At 33.0% G+C, this 18,345-nt stretch overlaps 2 protein-coding genes, 2 long non-coding RNA genes, 3 other non-coding genes and 1 pseudogene across 10 annotated transcripts; 5 read left to right on the top strand and 3 right to left on the bottom strand.

Moving 5' to 3' along the window:
- The first annotated feature begins 819 nt into the window (after window positions 1-819).
- On the top strand, window positions 820-4,596 carry LOC123217933. Of its 3 annotated transcripts, XR_006502589.1 has the most exons (4): window positions 833-956; window positions 1,223-1,279; window positions 1,965-2,222; window positions 2,807-4,596. It is a non-coding gene; the product is annotated as an uncharacterized LOC123217933 (long non-coding RNA). The 3 variants fall into 3 exon arrangements; XR_006502588.1 differs by lacking the exon at window positions 2,807-4,596 and having other exon boundaries at window positions 829-956; window positions 1,965-2,255; XR_006502590.1 differs by lacking the exons at window positions 1,223-1,279; window positions 2,807-4,596 and having other exon boundaries at window positions 820-956; window positions 1,965-2,255.
- Window positions 866-968, top strand: LOC123219859. Its single transcript, XR_006502937.1, has one exon. It is a non-coding gene; the product is annotated as a U6 spliceosomal RNA (small nuclear RNA).
- On the bottom strand, window positions 2,523-4,340 carry LOC123217932 (probable mannitol dehydrogenase). Of its 2 annotated transcripts, none has more exons than XM_044639022.1 (5): window positions 4,218-4,340; window positions 4,052-4,152; window positions 3,450-3,963; window positions 3,197-3,356; window positions 2,523-3,017 (listed from the first exon to the last, which is right to left on the bottom strand). In XM_044639022.1, the coding sequence occupies exons 1-5, from the start codon at window positions 4,338-4,340 to the stop codon at window positions 2,803-2,805; spliced, it is 1,113 nt and encodes a 370-aa protein (XP_044494957.1). In that variant the 3' UTR covers window positions 2,523-2,802. The 2 variants fall into 2 exon arrangements, with proteins under 2 accessions (XP_044494957.1, XP_044494955.1); XM_044639020.1 differs by having other exon boundaries at window positions 4,052-4,167; window positions 4,245-4,340.
- Window positions 4,597-5,352: 756 nt separating the features above from the next.
- On the bottom strand, window positions 5,353-9,550 carry LOC123219682 (annotated as a pseudogene).
- Window positions 9,551-9,608: 58 nt separating this feature from the next.
- On the top strand, window positions 9,609-11,372 carry LOC123219155. Its single transcript, XR_006502822.1, has 2 exons — window positions 9,609-10,116; window positions 10,846-11,372. It is a non-coding gene; the product is annotated as an uncharacterized LOC123219155 (long non-coding RNA).
- On the top strand, window positions 9,697-9,799 carry LOC123219858. The gene has a single exon (XR_006502936.1). It is a non-coding gene; the product is annotated as a U6 spliceosomal RNA (small nuclear RNA).
- On the top strand, window positions 10,909-11,012 carry LOC123219837. Its single transcript, XR_006502918.1, has one exon. It is a non-coding gene; the product is annotated as a U6 spliceosomal RNA (small nuclear RNA).
- A 617-nt stretch (window positions 11,373-11,989) lies between the features above and the next one.
- Window positions 11,990-17,503, bottom strand: LOC123219154 (ADP-ribosylation factor GTPase-activating protein AGD12-like). Its single transcript, XM_044640922.1, has 9 exons — window positions 17,211-17,503; window positions 16,508-16,594; window positions 15,769-15,850; window positions 15,021-15,096; window positions 13,826-13,989; window positions 13,335-13,470; window positions 12,898-13,014; window positions 12,628-12,723; window positions 11,990-12,542 (listed from the first exon to the last, which is right to left on the bottom strand). Exons 2-9 carry the CDS (start codon window positions 16,545-16,547, stop codon window positions 12,261-12,263), a joined length of 993 nt encoding a protein of 330 aa, XP_044496857.1. The 5' UTR covers window positions 16,548-16,594; window positions 17,211-17,503; the 3' UTR covers window positions 11,990-12,260.
- Between the last annotated feature and the right edge of the window lie 842 nt (window positions 17,504-18,345).

Below are 18,345 nucleotides of genomic sequence, written 5' to 3'. Positions count from 1 at the left end.
TCAAATATCACTTTCGATTTATCTAGTATAATAGTTGTAGGTCTAATCATTGCACTTCAGGATTATGTGTCCAGTGAAATTAGACGAAGTTCCCCGATCATTAAAAAAATCAGATGTAACTTTTTTCCAAAAAAAGAAAAAGCTTTTCTTACTCTGCATTAATATACATTTCATTTTAAATACCTAATTAATTTAAATAATATATTTATTATATCCACATTTTGATAGAAATGTTATTGGTGCCCAACAACTACAAACAAGTGAGAAAATTTCGATAGTAATAAACAAGCCGAAGGGAGACATTTGATAATTTATATGATTTAAGAACTAATGAATCACACAATCATAATGTCATTTTGATATTCAAATTCTTAGTCTTAATTTAATGAGTAGATATTTTATTAGTATTCCTAGTTTATTGATTTAGTTAATGTTAAAATTCTTATTTAAACATAGATTACTTTCTCTCTTTTCTTTCTCCTCTTGCTTTATTCTTTGTTTCCCTTATGCCTCTCCTTACACATTTGGTCTGATAATTCGACTCTAAACCGCTTTTAGCGATTAATGACTCCATTAAATCTATTTAACTACAGAGTATTAAATTAATATATTTCATTTTAAAAAGAAAAAAAATTAATGAATAAGGGCTGATACACTAGGCCCATGGTGTAGATTTGTCGGGCTCCGAGCCCAACTTCAGGATACGACTGTCGTATCCAACCAAATTCCTCAAATTCATTTAAAGTGAACAGGTCACATGACGTGTAGAATGAGTCATCTAGTTAGAAACCAACTATGCATCCCACATCGTCCGGTTGAGAAACAGATGAATATATTATAAGCAAAGACAATGCGGGAAGCAATCGTCTCTTCGGAGACATCCGATAAAATTGGAACGATACAGAGAAGATTAGCATGGCCCCTGCGCAAGGATGACACGCACAAATCGAGAAATGGTCCAAATTTTTTTCGTCTCCTCTGGGTTGCTTGATAATTTTATTAATTTCATGTGTTTTATACTGGGTTTGAATTTTTGAACTAGTTTTGATTTTATTTTTCTAACTGGGTTTGATAATTTTTTTTTTTTAAATTTCGAACTGGGTTTTATCTTTTTACTTTCTGGATTTTGTTCTTTGTTCTCGGCAGCTCAGTTTTTTATTTTTAATTCTGGGATTCATGCAATGTTCTATGTTTATATTGATCGATTTTTTTGATAATATAGTGATTGGCTCTGTGTTGATGGGTCTTCTTCTTCCATTCCATCCATTGAAATTCTTTGGTTAGTGTTTCTGAAATAGCTTTAAACAGAATTATTGAATACATGATGGCCTGTGCTATTTTTTCTTTCTCTGATTCTGCAATAGTGTTGGTTGTGGCTTGTTATATTTAGATTGCATTCTCTTTTATTTCTGCTTCTGAAATAGATTTAAATCATCTCTTAAAAATCGCTGAATGGACAGTGGCTTTTGTGCACTCAATTTGCTTAACTCATTCTGCTTTCTCGTTCCCAAAAGTTTCTGTTAATTGGTTTTTACTTTTTTCTGTTCGTGTACCATTAACTATAAGTTGTTTGTTCTGCTTCTATTTCTTTTTAAAACGCTAGAATATTTAAAACAAGCAATTCTTGAGCAACTAAATTTAACTTAATTGCCTTTATATTAATAATAATTGGATTACTTGAGTTAACACGTTTCGTCTCTGCTCAGCACGGAGTTTTTTATTGTGTAATTGATATCACATGGATTCTATAAATGGTAAAAGACTTTATAGTCAGTTGTTTCTTAGCTCAGAGTTTGAGTACATCTCTTTGTGCCTTACCGGACTTCTTGAATATGGACTAACCTCTTTACATTTGCTCTCAAATGGGGCATAAATTGAAGATAATTTGGGCACAGTTTGGTCTGGTGGCAAGATTTCAGATGCCTTTAGAAGCATTTCAGATTGTTTTTCTTTTTCTTTTGCAGGGCATCATGGAAAGAAGATATCGTTTGCAGTGACATGGATGTTTGATTGATTATATTCACTTGAGTCAGCAAAAAAAATTATAGGTGGCATTTTATATAATGCATTTACAGTTGAATGACTTGAGTTCTGTATGATCAATGCAGACTGCTGATAACCTGTGATTAAGGCTCAGGATGGGCATAATAGAGGATGTATCAAGGTCACGGCTTTGCATCTTTTCTTGTGATGAGTATTTCATTCATATCACAGAGATCCAGGTTATATTTATTCTTCATTTTCCTTTCTGTTCATTCATTTTTAATTTTGAGATTAAAGCCTTATATTGGATAAAGAATCAAAACTTTAGTAGGTGGTTACAAATTTTTTTCATTTGTTTACAATTTTTAAAGAAATTCTACTTAGAAAACTAAGCATAATGAAGATTAGATTGTTACATATACATTAGCTAACAGTAAACCAACAATGATGGTGAAAAAGAGTGAAATAGGTAACACTCTTGTGGATTGAAGATTTTGTGTGCATTCAGAAATGCACGTTTTTCAAAAATCTTAACATCATTAGGAAGAGAGAATGGTTCCATTAAAAATCTTAACATCATTAGGAACCTGACACTCAATGTGTCATATCTATCAAATTTTACTCTAGAGTCTTAAAACAACATAGGCCTATATGTATTATATAGAGCCGAAAATCTTCACATAATAAACACCTGAATGTAACAAGGTAGAAGTACTAAGTATGATTATTAGAATAAACCAAACATAAAACATTTTAAAAATTCAAAGACATATCACTTTCTAATTATACAACTAAAACTTGGTTATGAATTCCCCATTACTAGCTGATGGATTTTGGAGGCCTGACTGTGTTTGCAATGTCTACGACAAATCGGTAATGGACATCTCCTTTAGCTAGACGATCCATGGCTTTGTTCACATAACCCATTGAAATAACTTCAACATCTGCTGTTATGTTGTGTTTTGCTGCGAAGGTTAACATATCTTGTGTCTCCTTCATGCCCCCTGCTGAACTTCCTGCAATCATTTTTCTCTCTGCATAGAAGTTCCATTCCCTTTTATGTAATGCTTGATGATTTCTTTCTACTATTCTTCGAAAACATATTTTTTAAAAGCAAAATGAAATGCTAGAGTAGATTTCAGATCCTAAAAGTTTATTTCCATAAACGAAAGTTAAACATGGAATGAAAAAACCATGTTAACAGCTTTCTTACCGAAAATTAAGGGCATAATTGATAACTCTGTTTGTTTCTCCAAACCAGGGCCGCTCAACATTATTAGTTTTCCATTGAACTTCAAGAGATTTAGAAATGGCATCAAAGGATGATGTGGATAGACTGTGTCAAAGATTCCATCCATTGTACCCATAGCTGCCTGCTCCAATGTAAAGCAGTTACAAAAAAAATTAGACACCAGAATGTTTTGGTTGTCATAAAGGGTTTGCATTAGCTTTAACTAGTCTTTTACCTGCATTTGCTTCAAGTCATGACTAACAATAAATGAATCGGCTTTAAGATGTTGAATTGCCTCTCTCATTTTGCTTGGTGATGTGCTTATCACTGTCACCTTCATGCCAAACGCTTTGGCAAACTTCACTGCTAGATGCCCTAACCCACCAAGACCAACCACACCCACATGCATTCCAGGCTTGTCAAGTCCATAAAATTTCATGGGACTAAAGACTGTAATCCCTGCACCAAGTAATGGTGCCACGCCCTCTAAAGAAAGATTTTCAGGAATAGAAAAGGCAAAGTGTTGATCAACAACAAAAATATCAGAAAATCCTCCATATTTTTTATCCCCACCATTGTCAAAGATTGTGGTGGTGTGCATCCTTTTAGGGCAATAGTTTTCCAAGTCATTTTGGCACTGATCACAGCTGCCACATGAGCCTATTAGGCCTCCCACTCCTGCCTTATCTCCTAATTTGAAATTTCGCACTTTGGTCCCCACTTGAGTTACCACACCAACAATCTCATGCCTGCGAGACACAAAGCAATAAATCAAATTGGGTATGATTTTAGAAGACAATTTGGAGAATGGATTGTGTTTTAAGAACATTAATATACCCAGGAACAATAGGATAGGAGGAAATTCCGAGATCGTTCCTAATTAAGTGCAAGTCAGAATGACGAATCCCACAATATAGAATCTTTATTGTAATATCATTCTGACCATTTACCCTGCATTAGCAACAGAAATCATACCTGTTTGGGGTTAAATTCATAGAAACACAAAGAAGAATGAGGGCATTAATGTACCTCTAGTGAAATGGAAAGGGTGGAGAATTCCTGAAGAATCTGTAGCTGCCCATCCAAAGGCAATTTGATGAGATTGCTCTTCTTGCAATTCTGACATGTTGTGTTAGAGATTTGAATATTCAGTAATAAATTTCAATCTGGTTTATTAGTCCTCTATATTTTGTTGGACTCTCTTATTTATAATCTAATTTTCAAGAAAAGTAATGTCATGGCTGAGGTTTGCTCTTGGTCAAAATATTTGTTTTAAATTGCTTGTACTTGGAATGGATGGTGGAAATGGCGGCTAGTTTGCCTCTTTTACAAGAAATATTTACTAAAGGTCTGAGATGTGCAAGCTGATTACAGTTTTTTCAGATATGTTATTTACATTATTATTATTATGTGATTAAGTGATTTAAAAATAAAAATAAAGTAATATCTAGTCACATTGTGAATAAATAGAAAATACGAAGTTGTGAAAAGAGTAAGATGGATAATTCATAATTTAGTCATAGAATGAGAAAATATTGTGTAAAACAATGTGAAGCACTAAGGGTATCGAAAATCATTCAAAAAATCACGGCCATGTAAAGTGGAAAAACAGGTATTTCAAATGAAGTCAATCATGACGAACTAATGAAATCAAATATGGAAGAAGACAGACAAAAGTGCTGGATGGAAACTTTTTTTGAATTATCACCCATTTAGCACAACCAACTCCCTCCTCCTTTTCATTTATAGCACATAGCATCAACTCATCATCATCCTCCACTGTCATGACACGCCATAATAGAGCCCATTGTGATAGCCACCACCCGCCATCTCTTCTTACCATTGCAGCCTATATTTTCATCTCCTCCTTTTGATGTAGCACTACCATAATAGTCTCTGTGTTACCGATCCCATTGCACAAATAGCCCACTCCTCCCCTTCTTCCATTGTGCAAAAACGAACATAGACAACACTTATGATCATTGGACCTTCTTGGATTACATGCTCCACAGGACCTTCTTGAATGAAGCCAAATACTCTCAATCCAACCAACATGAACCATAATGAACTAGAAATAGAAATGAACTAATTAACAACATCATTTATTTGAATTTATGGCGGGTAGAGTTGGTTTGGAGCTAAGGATTGAGAGTATTCGCAATGTCAATGGCAAATCGGTAATGAACATCACTTTTAACAAGACGATCCATAGCAGTATTTACATAGTCCATTGAAACAACTTCAACATTAGCAGTAATGTTATGTTTTGCTGCAAAATCTATCATTTCTTGTGTCTCCTTCATTCCCTTTGCCATGCTTGCTGAAATTGTTCTTCTAACTGCACCTATTGAAATTTTTATAATTTTCTTCAGCTATCTTTTCAAAGAAATAAATTTAGAAAGAGGTATAAACAAAGAAAAATATTTAAGTTTTCTTACCTGAAAATAAAGGTATAATTGGTATCTCAATTGGTTTGTGCAAATCAGGTGGTGTTAGTAGTATTAGCTTTCCATTAAGCTTGAGGAGAATGAGTTGGACAGATTGTAGCAATGATACAATCAAGGGTGCTCATAGCTTCCTACATCGTACATTATTTATTTATATATAAAAACATATTCAATGCAATGAATACTAATTTGTGTATCAATGATTATTAAATGTCATTATATGATTTAGTGTTATTTTATTTCTAATTCAAATTCACAAATACAAATCATTGCGTACATTAGAAAACAAGATATTTTTGCACAACCACTTCAGGTTCATAAAGATGGTGATTTAATCATAAAGTTTAATCTAAATTTTGTTGACCAAGTTTCTCCTCCATGATTATATAGGATTTTGGCAAGAAAATTAGAATTTTAGATCATGTTCACATCATATGTAACAATGGTAATATAAAATTTACATGTTATTTCAAGAAATAAAGCATAAAAATATGTAAACTACCTTGTATCTTGTAATTTAATTTGAAGTTAGGGAGCTTGAATCACTAAAATAAGTGATCTCTTGACTTGCACCGTTTAAGGAAGAAAAATGGAAACTTTTCATGGCAAAAGGAAGAAGAAGAAAATTTTATTATTTTTTTACATTTCTCTCCCATTTATTAAGCTTAAACTTGATTTATCAAGTTAAGCATGTGTCCAATTTCAATTGGTTTATAATTAAGAGTAACCAATATTTTGACACATGTTGATTAATTTGTGCCCAAAATTATATGTTCCACTTTCTAAACAATTTCAAAAGTGTTAATGATAATTTTACCCTTTTCCCGAATCTTATTCAAAAAATACCATTTTTATTCTCGAAAAGTGCTAGTTAACCGTGGATAAATATTTTTATCTTCATAACACCATTTTCTTCCTTGAAATTTGGGTATGACCTTTAAGGTTTATAGTGACGTAGTCGTGCGCCCTATATTAAACGATACGTTTCATTATATTACTGTATAACCCAAAACTGTCGTTAACCGATATACTTCATTTTTCGCTACAAAACGAAGCTCCCATTGATCATGTGGTGTCATCTAGCAATGTCTTATGCCCTACATCACAATGAAGTATAAGCTTCACATAATGTCAAATGAACATTTCTTACTCACATTTATCATGTAGTCCAATCTCTCCGTCGTTACATCCCGATTAAACTTGGATTCATAGAATGTCAAAATTCAATATTTAATCTTTTCGAATATCAAGTTATACCTCAGAACGTGTCACATCGAAACTCTTTTCATGTGGACTTTTATCTACATTGGCCAATGTCTTAGATTTTCATGTTTCTCGATATTCGTATGAAAACTTAGGAGCAGTCGAGCTGACGAATCTCTGTATGATCATCACTTGTCCTCTCGCTCAAGCAATATATGATCAAAACGACTTCTGAACGAGACATGATTAGTCTTATGGTATACACCATATGAATCATACATTCCAGAACGAAGCACAACCATGATATCTCAAGTCAAAGGATCTATACACTAGTATAATTTACGATGTATCATTGACTATGTATTAATGCCCATGTGATCATCGTTCAGCTGTCACATTCAATAAACAATATAATATAATAACCTTTGATCGGTTCTCTAACTATCAAACGGTTCTATTGTTTATCTATGTGTATATCCACCATGTCTAATATTATCCATTGATATATTATGGTGATATAACACACATTCGTTATGCAATACTATTGCCCAAACAGATTGTCTATGCAAGGAACGATTTGATGACGTTTATTAAAACTCATCGGGACTTTTCACATGTCATATGCATATAGCTAATATAGATGTAATATACAACTACAATATAGATATAAAAGTGACGCAAAAAATATATGAAGTATGACAAAACACTTCTTTTATTAATAATGTATATGTAAAATATATAACTATTGAAACTAACAAAACGATTGATTTTTAGGGCATATTCTAACAGATTCTCCTCCCTACTTACCAACAACTACAACAACAGCAATAATAATGATAATAATATAGAAAAATCTAGACAAAGTTGAAGCTAATTACCTGCATTTGGTCCATGTGATGACTAACAAGAAAAGAATCAGCTCTAAGTTGTTGAACGGCTTCAATCTTTTTGGTTGGCGATGTACTAATCAGAGTCACTTTCATCCCAAATGCATTCCCAAACTTAACCGCAAGATGCTCTAATCCACCAAGACCAACCACACCCACATGCAATCCTGCCTTGTCAAGTCCAAAATATTTCATCTGACTAAAAACTGTAATTCCTGCACAAAGCAATGGAGCAACTCCCTCTAATGCCATATTTTCAGGAATATGAAAGGCAAAATTCGAATATCCGCCGTAGTTTTTATCTCCACCATTGTCAAAGATTGTATAGGTGGTGATGCTCTTGGGACAGTAGCTTTCCAAATCATTTTGGCAACCATAGCAGCTGCCACATGAACCTACAAAACAACCGACTCCTGCTTTATCTCCTAGTTTGAATTTTTGCACTTTGGTACCCACTTGGATTACCTCTCCCACAATCTCATGTCTGCAATTAATATAAAAGTAGTCAGTTCACATGGAATTCCAAATTTGATAATGAAAACTGAAATTTAATTAAATTTACCCGGGGAGAACAGGGTAGAGAGAAATTCCATAAGTATTCTTAACATTGTCGAAATCAGTTTGACAAATGCCACAATATAGAATCTTGAGTGTTGTATCATTCTCACCATTGGCCCTGCATAACAAAATTATACTCGTTTGTAAGAAATTAATATATTTATACAAGTTAAAAAGTGTGACTGACCTAGTGAAATGAGTAGGGTGAAGAATTCCTGAAAGTTAGAAGCTGCCCATCCAAAAGCTTTCTGCCTTTGCTTTTCTCGTTCAAAGCCTGACTTCAATTTTGTGGGTAGAGAAATCGGAAAGAAATATTAATAGTAAGTGGCAGTACATACAAGAAGTTGAGCTCAAAGATATTGCTATAAATCTGTTGAGGATGGTTTTGCAGGTCTGCTATAAATCAATCCTATTTAGTTGAAGAAAATAAGATGTCTGACTTTGAATATTCATAAATAAATAAAGGCCAAAGGTCTTTTTCCCACCCAAGTTTTGATTTATAACCAAAGCCACACTAACAAAGTTTGAAAAACTCAAAGTCTCACTAATGAGTCAACTATCGATAAAATTTGTTTTTAGAGATAGAAATAAAATTGTTATTTTACTAATAATATTAAAAAATATAAAATTCATTGTTTTTCCCCCCTAAGTTTTAAAAACTAATAAATTCACTCTTGCCTAAAGTTTTCTAACTTTGAAAACTCATAATTTTGCCCTCCATCCTAAAATGTTGGTTGGTGTCTGACAAGATACGGGAACCTTCTCTCTCTAGATCTCTTTGTCTTCGATGAAAAGACTAATTTCTTCGTCTCTGACGAAGAGATTAGGAGAGGGAAGACGTCGTCCAACGTTTTAGGGTGGAGAGGGGAGGTTGTCGACATTGAAGACATTGGTCGGAGGGAAGAAGAAAAAAACCTTAAGTTTGAGAGGAGGGGGATGTAACTTCTCAAAGTTAGAAAACTTTAAGTACGGTGAAATTATTAGTTTTTAAAATTTAAAGGAAAAAATATAAAAAAATTTAATATTTTTTATATTATTAATAAAATAATGATTTTATTCCTGCTTTTAACAAAAATTTTAACTTAAATTAATTAATGAATAAAATTTTGAATTTTTTAAACTCTGTAAATATGAGTTTGAAAACATATTAAAACTTGGGCCTTTGGCCAAAAATTAATAATAAGAATGGTCACATTATTACCTGGCTTTGGTGTAGATTTGTCGGGCTTCGAGCCCAACATCAGGACTACTCAAATTCATTTAAAAGTGAACAGATCACGTGACGTGTAGAATGAGTCATCTAGTTAGAAACCAACTATGCCTCCCACATCGTCCAGTTGAGAAACAGATGAATATATTATAAGCAAAGACAAGGTATCAGGTTACTGTCTCTTCGGAGACATCCGATAAAATTGGAACGATACAGAGAAGATTAGCATGGCCCCTGCGCAAGGATGACACGCACAAATCGAGAAATGGTCCAAATTTTTTTTCTCTTCTGGGTTTGATTATTTTGTACCAAATTTGAGCTGTTCTCAAACTGGTTTGATTTTGAACTGGGCTTGATTATTTTGTACCAAATTTGAGCTGGTTTTTCTCACAATGGTTTGGTTTTGAACTGGGTTTGGTTTAATTATTTGGTTTGAACGTTTGTATTTGTGAGTCTGGTATTTGATAGTTGCGTGCTAATTTTAATGTGTTTTAAACCTGTCATTGCTGATTTTATGAGCTGGGTTTCTCACACTCGTTCGAACTTGAACTGGGTTTTATTATTTTGTATGAATTTTGAGATGGGTTTTTCACAATGGTATGATTTTGTACTGGGCTTGGTTTGATTATTTGGTTTGAATGTTTGTGTTTCTGGGTTTGCTATTTGATAGTTGCATGCCAAATTTAATGTGTTTTAATCGGTTGATTACTAATTTTATGTGCCTATTTTTCATACCAATTATAATTAATGGGGTGGTGGGTGTTGTTGGATTGATGTTTATGATATATCTCTTTAACAGAATTTGACCGCTCTTTAATCATTCAATTCGTCATGGCTTGTGTATCTCTTCATGTTGTTTGTTTTCGGCGCACAAATTTGTCTTCTCTTTCAGCTGATCACTTTGCCTTATTTGCTCAATGAGAATCTTTTCAAATGCTTTGATATTTTTTGCAAAATTCTCTGCCGCCCTGTTGTGAATGGATTCAAAAGATTACTTCGGAGTTTTCCTTGGATTTCAACTCAATTTTGGCCCTTATTCTGGAAAATTAATCACATTACAATTCTCTTGAAATTTGTTTGCATCTATCTTTTTTGTTGCGATGTTAATAGCTTTCTTTTAATTTCCCTTCTTCTAAAGTTTCTTCCCTTACTTGGCCCTGCTCCAACCTCATAATTTGACAGACAGACTCGTATGTTACCTCATTAGTTATCAATGAAATGCATAAACATATTTTCTGTCTGCAAAATCTTCATTTTTTTCATCAATTTCTTACTTTTAATGACACTAACACCAAATTCTACTCTTCTGTCTTCTGTCGTGGACAGAATATATTGTTCAATTACTCTCAGACTCTTGCCACGCTCAGACTCACAAGGGACCAAATCTTTGTCTCTTCAGAGACATCCAATAAAGTTGGAACTATAAAAGAGAAGATTAGCATGGCCCCTGCACAATGATGACACACACTGATTGAGAAATTGTCCTAATTTTTTTTTCATTCTTTGGGTTTGATTATTTTCTTTCAATTTTCCAGCTGGGTTTTATTTCTGTCTTCCTGGATTTTAGTCTTTGTTCTCGGCAGCTCAGTTTTTTTTTTTTAATTCTGGGATTGATGCAATGTTCTGTGTTTCTATTGATGGATTTTTTTGACAATATTTTGATTGGATATGTGTTGATCAGTCTTCTTCTTCCATTCCATCCATTGACATTCTTTGTTTGTGTTTCTGAAATGGTCCAAATTTTTTTCTCTCTTTGCCCTTTGGATTTCTGAACCGTATTTTTGCTTCTGGGTTTGGTATGAATTTGGTGATTGCGTGACAATTTAATGTGTTGTAAACTGGGTTTTTTTGTCTGTCTTTGAAATTTAAACTGGATTTGGTATATTGCTGAATTTAATGTGTTTTAAAGCGTTGATTGCTGATTATACAAGGCAATAATTAATTGGGTAAATCTGCCAAATTCATGTGCACTTTAAATTTCATTATCCTCAATTTCCTGAAAATTCCATTAAACCTTTCCTAATACTCTACAAATATTCTGGAACTCAAGCTACTTAGCAATTGTCCTTTTTCTAGCTACCTGAGCTGAGATTAAATTATTACAGTATGTCATTTTTCTGCCATGTAGTATACCACTGGATTTCTGCAGATGGCCACAAAGATTTTTCAGCTCATAGTTTTGTAGAGCAATGTCACTTATAACTCCTGTTAAGAAGTCAGAAAGCCACCATCCCTTCTTGCACTTTCTGATCGTACCATCAACAAGAAGCACAATATGAATTCAGATTGGCCTTGTAGCAGCGATAACAAAGATTGCTTCGCCAGTACTCCTGCGGAGACACTTTTTCATATAATTAAATTTGGTTCCAAATGGGTACATTTAACTGAGGCACAGTTGTAGAAAGATGTTTTCAGAGACTGATTTATTTATTCCTATCAGAATGATGAAGAGAGTACTTAGCACAACATATGGTCAATAATACTCGAGTAAATTTGTCACACATAACAAATGCCCAATTTTCATACAAAATTGTAACAACAAACTCTTCTTCTGTTTCTGAACCTCTTGCAAAGACTTTAGAACATCAACAAAGGAAGACAACAAAATCTTCATCAAACAAGCAAATTTTAGTACAAAGTTAATTTTAGAAACACAGTAGGAAAGGTAAAGATAAGGTGCCATTCCATAAGAATAACTTCAAGTCAATTCAGATTTTTATCAAAATGGGGTGTAAAGATGCCTATTGATCAAGAGGCATCCACTCTAGTTCCAGCTCCATTTCTCCAGATTCCACATTCTGGAGCTTCAGTAATACATTCTGCTTCACCTTCCCATCAACAATGTTAATGATACTGTCCTCTATCAGTGCATTGTCATTTGATTTCAACCATTTCCCGATCTGCATATTTCCAAACTTTTCAGGGTCGCCAAATGCCATGGCCGCTGTTAGCATAGGCCGGATATCAATCTCAGCTTCTCCCATTAAGTCATCCGCCGAAAATGTATCATGATCAAACACTTTCTTCAATATGGAAATTCAAAAGGTAAAAAAAATTATTTTCATCATTGTGAAAATGAATGTGTGACAATATAGAAAAGAGGCTTACCAACTTTACAGGTCCATGATCCTGAGGAACCGAAAGCATAAGCTCCTCATTCCATTCTGGATTCAAGTTGCTGTTCATTACGGTTGTCTGAGTGGTCTGATGACAAAAAATACCCATATCATCATCAAAAATATGAAAAATAAAATAAAAACTATTAACTGAGAGCAAATGCAATCATCCAAGCTGTTTTCAAAATACATTATAATATCCACCCCAGATATTCAGTCCCAAGGATTATAGAACTTAAAACGCAGAAACAGAGAAACTAACCTGCTGTCCAAGACTCAGAACGACATAGGGATCACTTGACATCATATCTCTGATGGCTAAATTTTTACCTTTTATCACTTTGACTTTCAATAAACCAATAAACTCTACCATACCTGCCTGTTACAATTATCAATGACAAGGATTGAAGTTACTCATGGTACAACTATGTAGCTAATGACACAATATCATCACGTTGTTACTAAACCAAATTACAAAACATGAGCCAATTTCTATGAACAATAGCATAAACAATATTCGAACAAGGAAAAGTTTATCATTACAACAAAAGAATGCACATGTATGATACATTACCATTGTGGATATCTGGTTTAAAGATGGCTATATTTATTCTAAAAAAATTACCTTCCATGACTACTAAAAACTTTATGATCTCGTTTGGAGAACAGAAGGGGAAAAATTAAAACCATGAAACTTACCGACTCTGTCTGTGATGTATTACTTCTAAAGCTATCTAAAATTTGCCAGGAATGGCTTGCTTGGAGAGAAGCAGAAGTTTTTCCTGACGACATCCGCAAGCTAGGTTTCAGAAATTCTTGAAGTTCATACTTTGACCTTCACAGAAAATTGAAATTATACAAATAAATACTCCAAAACCAAAGCTATTGAAGTCAAACCTGGTACATCTTCACCAATGCATAATCCGAAATAACAATGTCAGTTAGACATCCAAGTTTAATAGTAAAAACTAGAAGTAGGAGTACGAATGGGAAACAATTGTATACTAGATTGCTAGTAGGTTTAAAGGGAAACTATAGTAAGCACTTTCATATCATCAACCAGCCCTATTGTGATCCACAATTTGGTAGAGGTCTAAACTAAAGTTGCATTACACACAGAATTTAAGAAGAGCTACAATTATGCACATAAATGGATGTAAAGCTGAAAAGAAATTTAAGAATTGACAAACCTAATAAACTTTGAACGGGCCTCATGGCTGGAATCTGGTCCTGGCTTTACAACTCCGTCTGGTATAAAAGCCTCATAAATTGAATTTGCTGAGGCATTTCCTCCAACTTCAATCATGGCATCAATTTCATCCTCAGACCACTCATCTAATGTCACAGACAGAACCTGGAAGTGGAAGGACAAGAACAAATGGAATTCAAGCTGGCAAACATAATTGTCATTCACCACTGAACAGAACACCCAGGGAAAACCCACTGATGTTGAGATGAAAAAGAAATATAAGTCTAGTTTGGTAGACAATACTAAATAGTTCCACTTTTTTCTTCTTCAAATCCCTTCTACTAGTTAATTATCAAATCTTAGTCAATTAACTACCATAATAATCAACCACTTGATCATAGTTAACAAATCAATGTTGTTGTGCTATGAAGCCATAATACATAAAAAATTTGCTAGGTTCAGGTTCCAACAAGACACTTAGAAAAACTTGACAAAGCATGAAAAGAGTTAATTAAGCATATTTGAATCATGCATTTAGTATGAAAACAATATTTAATCAAGTTCATAAATGATCTATTATCTTCTTTCAGATCCAAATATCTGCCCCTAATTTAATTAACCTAAAACCCATTCTAACGAAAGATATCAAACAAAGACCAAAACTTGTTCTGGACAATATGATGGTCATTTTGAGTTTTACAAGGAGAAGAGAAGTTCTACATCTAGTGTTCTTTATATATAGTTATTTTATTTCCTTCATAAAAATTCATCAATCAAATAGATGTAGCAAACATGCATAAATGTTATGACGTTACATGCACAAGGTACTAAATTAAAATGGTGTTAAGCCATCAACCAGATGGTGATTACAGCTATGCAAACATTCCCTGATTACACTATCAGCATAGGCTATGCAGCATTTTGCTTCATAATTAAACCTTTCTGGCTCTATTCTGTTACATCAAAATCTAATAATAAATAATTAAGTTTACCAGGCAAATACCTGAACATAATGCTAACTAAAAAATAGTTACAGCAAGAATGAGATATGCAGATTCCGTCTTTTTTTCTTTTTCAGGGTAAATTAATCATATCTGTAGTATGAGAATACATGCACATGATCACACATGTTAATATTCCTATAAAGAAATCCTTTTCTAATTAAGGAAATTAAAACAGAGGCAAGCCAGAGTTACCTTAGAGACATGTGTACCAAGGCTTCTGTGCACACCACAACATTTTAAGCATATAAAGACTCCAATATTAGCTGACCTGCATATGCAGAGGTCAATTGATTTCCCTACACTTTACTGGCATGTATCATAGCAAAAGACATAAACTCATGGTTACTTATGCATCTTTATTACATAGTCACTTCTTGGGCTAAGCATCTAGTATAATATCTTTCTGAATGTGTCCATTAGTTGATTTTGGAAGAAATATTCCAGAAGACATCACCTCAACATATTATGGAAATGGTTTTCTGCTTTTATATGTGGCCTTATTCAGCCACAAAAGAGATGTAGCCTCCCCTGCCCAAACCCTTCCTCACCAATGTTTAAAACTCAATTGAATCTCTTATAATAACACTTATAAGACCTTTCCATCTAATATCATGAAAGACAGGAATCGTAACTCCTTGATCTTGAAGGAAGAAAACACAATGCTATTGTCAGGCAATTTAATTACACCGGCTTCACTGTATCAACCATATTATTCCAACCTCTATTTAAAACTAGTTTATCCTGACAATACCAAGAACTAATCAACTTAATACTACAAGTCCAATAAATGCACCAAATAAATCTTATCCGTTAGGTACTCAATTAAGCTACTTGCTATTTACTATTTACATTTAATGCCATAAATAATTCTAAATGTAATAAACAATTACAAAACTGAATATTTTATGTAGTACAATTGAACTGAAGAGTTATAACTTACGCCCATTTAGGATCTGGAGCACCACAATCAGCACAAATGCGATTATCACTTTGAAGCAATAATTCCTTTAACCTGGATTTACCTTTATAGAAAAACATAAATGAAAAAAAAAAATGGTTAAAGGAAAATTAAGAGAATTAAAAAAACCACCATTTTCAATTCTTCCCAAGAACACTTTACAATATCAGTTATAAAAAAACATCAGTTTTAAAGCACGAAGAAACAGACTAAATCACCATGTTTTCCCTCAAAACATAGAGCATCGATATTGTCTTTGTATTGTTTATCCAACAAAACCACATACTAATTAATGCTTAAACTTTCTGTATTCCTTTCCTCTCCACAACCTAAACCTCCAACTAGCGTTTTCTCAGGTCAAATAGCACCATTGATGGCTATAATGACTGTGACAGTAGTAAAGTTAGATTTTAATAAAAATGTATGATGAGTAGTTTCCACCCCAACATGATTTTACAGTATCCCTGTATTGCTTATAGCAAAACCACCTAATAAGCATTAAGGTATAATTTCTTCAAAAAGTGACATACATATCTTGATCATGACTTGTAATTTTTCTAAGAAAGCTAATCATAAATTACTTCCTCAACAATTCTGCACTCCATGTAGCCTCCAAGTAGATTACATGGATAACTAAACGCAAACCACTTACAATTAAAAAAATTTACACATATCAGTTAAACAAAACTATTAGACCACTTTTATCATACAATAAAATTACCTGAAGCAGGTCTCCTAAGTTCCATTCTCCTCATTGCCATATTTTCGACCCACAGTCATCCAACAAATACTATATTGACCAAGATGCCTGCAAAAATTTGACCCCAACAAACTTTAAAGAAAGGAAAAAATAAAACTGAAACAATCAACACCTCCATAAAACTCCCAACAACTTTTGAAATATTAAATCCTTTAGACAAAATCATTCACTCTCTTTGACCCTTTTCCTTCTTCCGGGGAACAAAATCATCCCAATTCAAAGTTCAACAACTGTCTGACATGATTAAAACATAACAATCCATTTATACCTGAAACAATTGAATTCAAGTGAAATGACACAGGTGGGTGTATTATATCTTTTAAATTAATCAAAATTACCATCATAACATCAAAATTTTATCTGATTTTGATATGTTTTAGCCCAAAACATAACACTTAAAAAATGCAGAACCCAGATGATTAAAATCCAAAAGAACCTCAAAACAATGAAGAATACAACTCACACCGACAAGCCAAGCTCGAATAAGAAAAGAGAAGTGATTTTTACAATACATGTTGACAAACCTCGAGATTAAGAAACGTGTAAAAGCAATTTCCATGGAGACAAAAATTGTGAAATAAACAAATGCAATCATGCAAAGATAAATAACAAAAACAAGATAACAATTTTAACGGCGGTGCAAACGAAAGAAACATCTGATTACCAGGAAAAAGGAATGGGTTAGGACAAATCCTGACAGCTGATGGAGAGGCGGTCAAACCGGAGAAGCGACAATTCAGTTTGATTTTGGTTATGAAAACAAAGTATAAATAAATAAATGTTATTGATTTGGGTAATTTATTATTGTTCTGAGAATCATACACATGTGAAATCAGATTGATTCACAAATATTTCGTTGTAATTTTCTCTCACTATCTTGCGCTCCATCTAGCACAAGGATTTGAACCAAGTCAGCTACGGTTCCAGTATCAATTCAACTTGATGGTTTAAAACAAACAGACGTAGCTCGAGTTTAAATCCGTAGGTATAAAAAATTATTAAGCTCGGATGAAGAAATAGTTTTTAAACTTAAAAATTTATTTTTTAAAATTTATGTTTCCTAATAAAAAATATTTGAATTAGTTAAATTTAAATTGAGTTAGATTCATCTTGATTGTTAGTTTAATTTGATTAAGTCTAAAATGAATAATCATGGTTGTAGTTTTAAGAATTTGTCGAGTTCAAACTCAAATTATAAGACCCAAACTCGAGTTTGGTTAAAGTTTAACAAAAAAAAAAATATTTTTAATTTCAAAAAATTGTTTTTAAATTATTTATTGTTAAATTCTATGCTCTCATATAAAAAAATATTAGAAAAAGTTAAGTTATGATGAGAAATAAAAATAATAAGGGTATTTATAACCAGTTAAACGGGTTGTTGAAATTCCCTACAAATGTAGGATTCTTAGACTTAGATTGAACACTTAAATTTTATTTATAATGGGTAGGTAGAGTAGATTGTTGGAGTGTATCTTTTAAAAGCCCCACATTGAAAAATACACTTCAACAATTCACCTTTGATGATACCTTAGATACCTCACCAATTATAAATAAGATTATTCATTCATTTCTTGTCACAAATCAACTTTCTTGCCACAAATCAATTTTCTTGCATGTTTTTTATTATAAAAAATATAATATAATATATAATACTCTTCATATTGAACTCAAACTTGGTTCAATTAAAATTTATTACGTTTAAGTTTAACTTTTTAGTCGAGCCAAACTTAAACAAGTCTAAGTTTGAACTTAGTTTAATTCCACCCTTGATTAGAGTGAAGTTAAATTGTGTTAAAGAA

This window comes from Mangifera indica, chromosome 6 (genome assembly GCF_011075055.1).
Source record: "Mangifera indica cultivar Alphonso chromosome 6, CATAS_Mindica_2.1, whole genome shotgun sequence".
NCBI classification, from domain to species: Eukaryota; Viridiplantae; Streptophyta; class Magnoliopsida; order Sapindales; family Anacardiaceae; genus Mangifera; species Mangifera indica.
Note: the sequence above shows the minus strand (reverse complement) of the source record. Positions and strands in the feature narration are given on the sequence as shown.

Coding starts and splice junctions, on each gene's coding strand:
- LOC123217932 (XM_044639022.1), bottom strand. CDS start 4,340: ATGTCAGAATTGCAAGAAGAGCAATCTCATCAAATTGCCTTTGGATGG. Junction 4,153..4,217: donor TAATGCCCTCATTCTTCTTT/GTGTTTCTATGA, acceptor GTAAATGGTCAG/AATGATATTACAATAAAGAT. Junction 3,964..4,051: donor TCCTATCCTATTGTTCCTGG/GTATATTAATGT, acceptor TGTGTCTCGCAG/GCATGAGATTGTTGGTGTGG.
- LOC123219154 (XM_044640922.1), bottom strand. CDS start 16,547: ATGGCAATGAGGAGAATGGAACTTAGGAGACCTGCTTCAG. Junction 13,471..13,825: donor GCCCGTTCAAAGTTTATTAG/GTTTGTCAATTC, acceptor TTTTCTGTGAAG/GTCAAAGTATGAACTTCAAG. Junction 12,543..12,627: donor ATCATGGACCTGTAAAGTTG/GTAAGCCTCTTT, acceptor TCCATATTGAAG/AAAGTGTTTGATCATGATAC.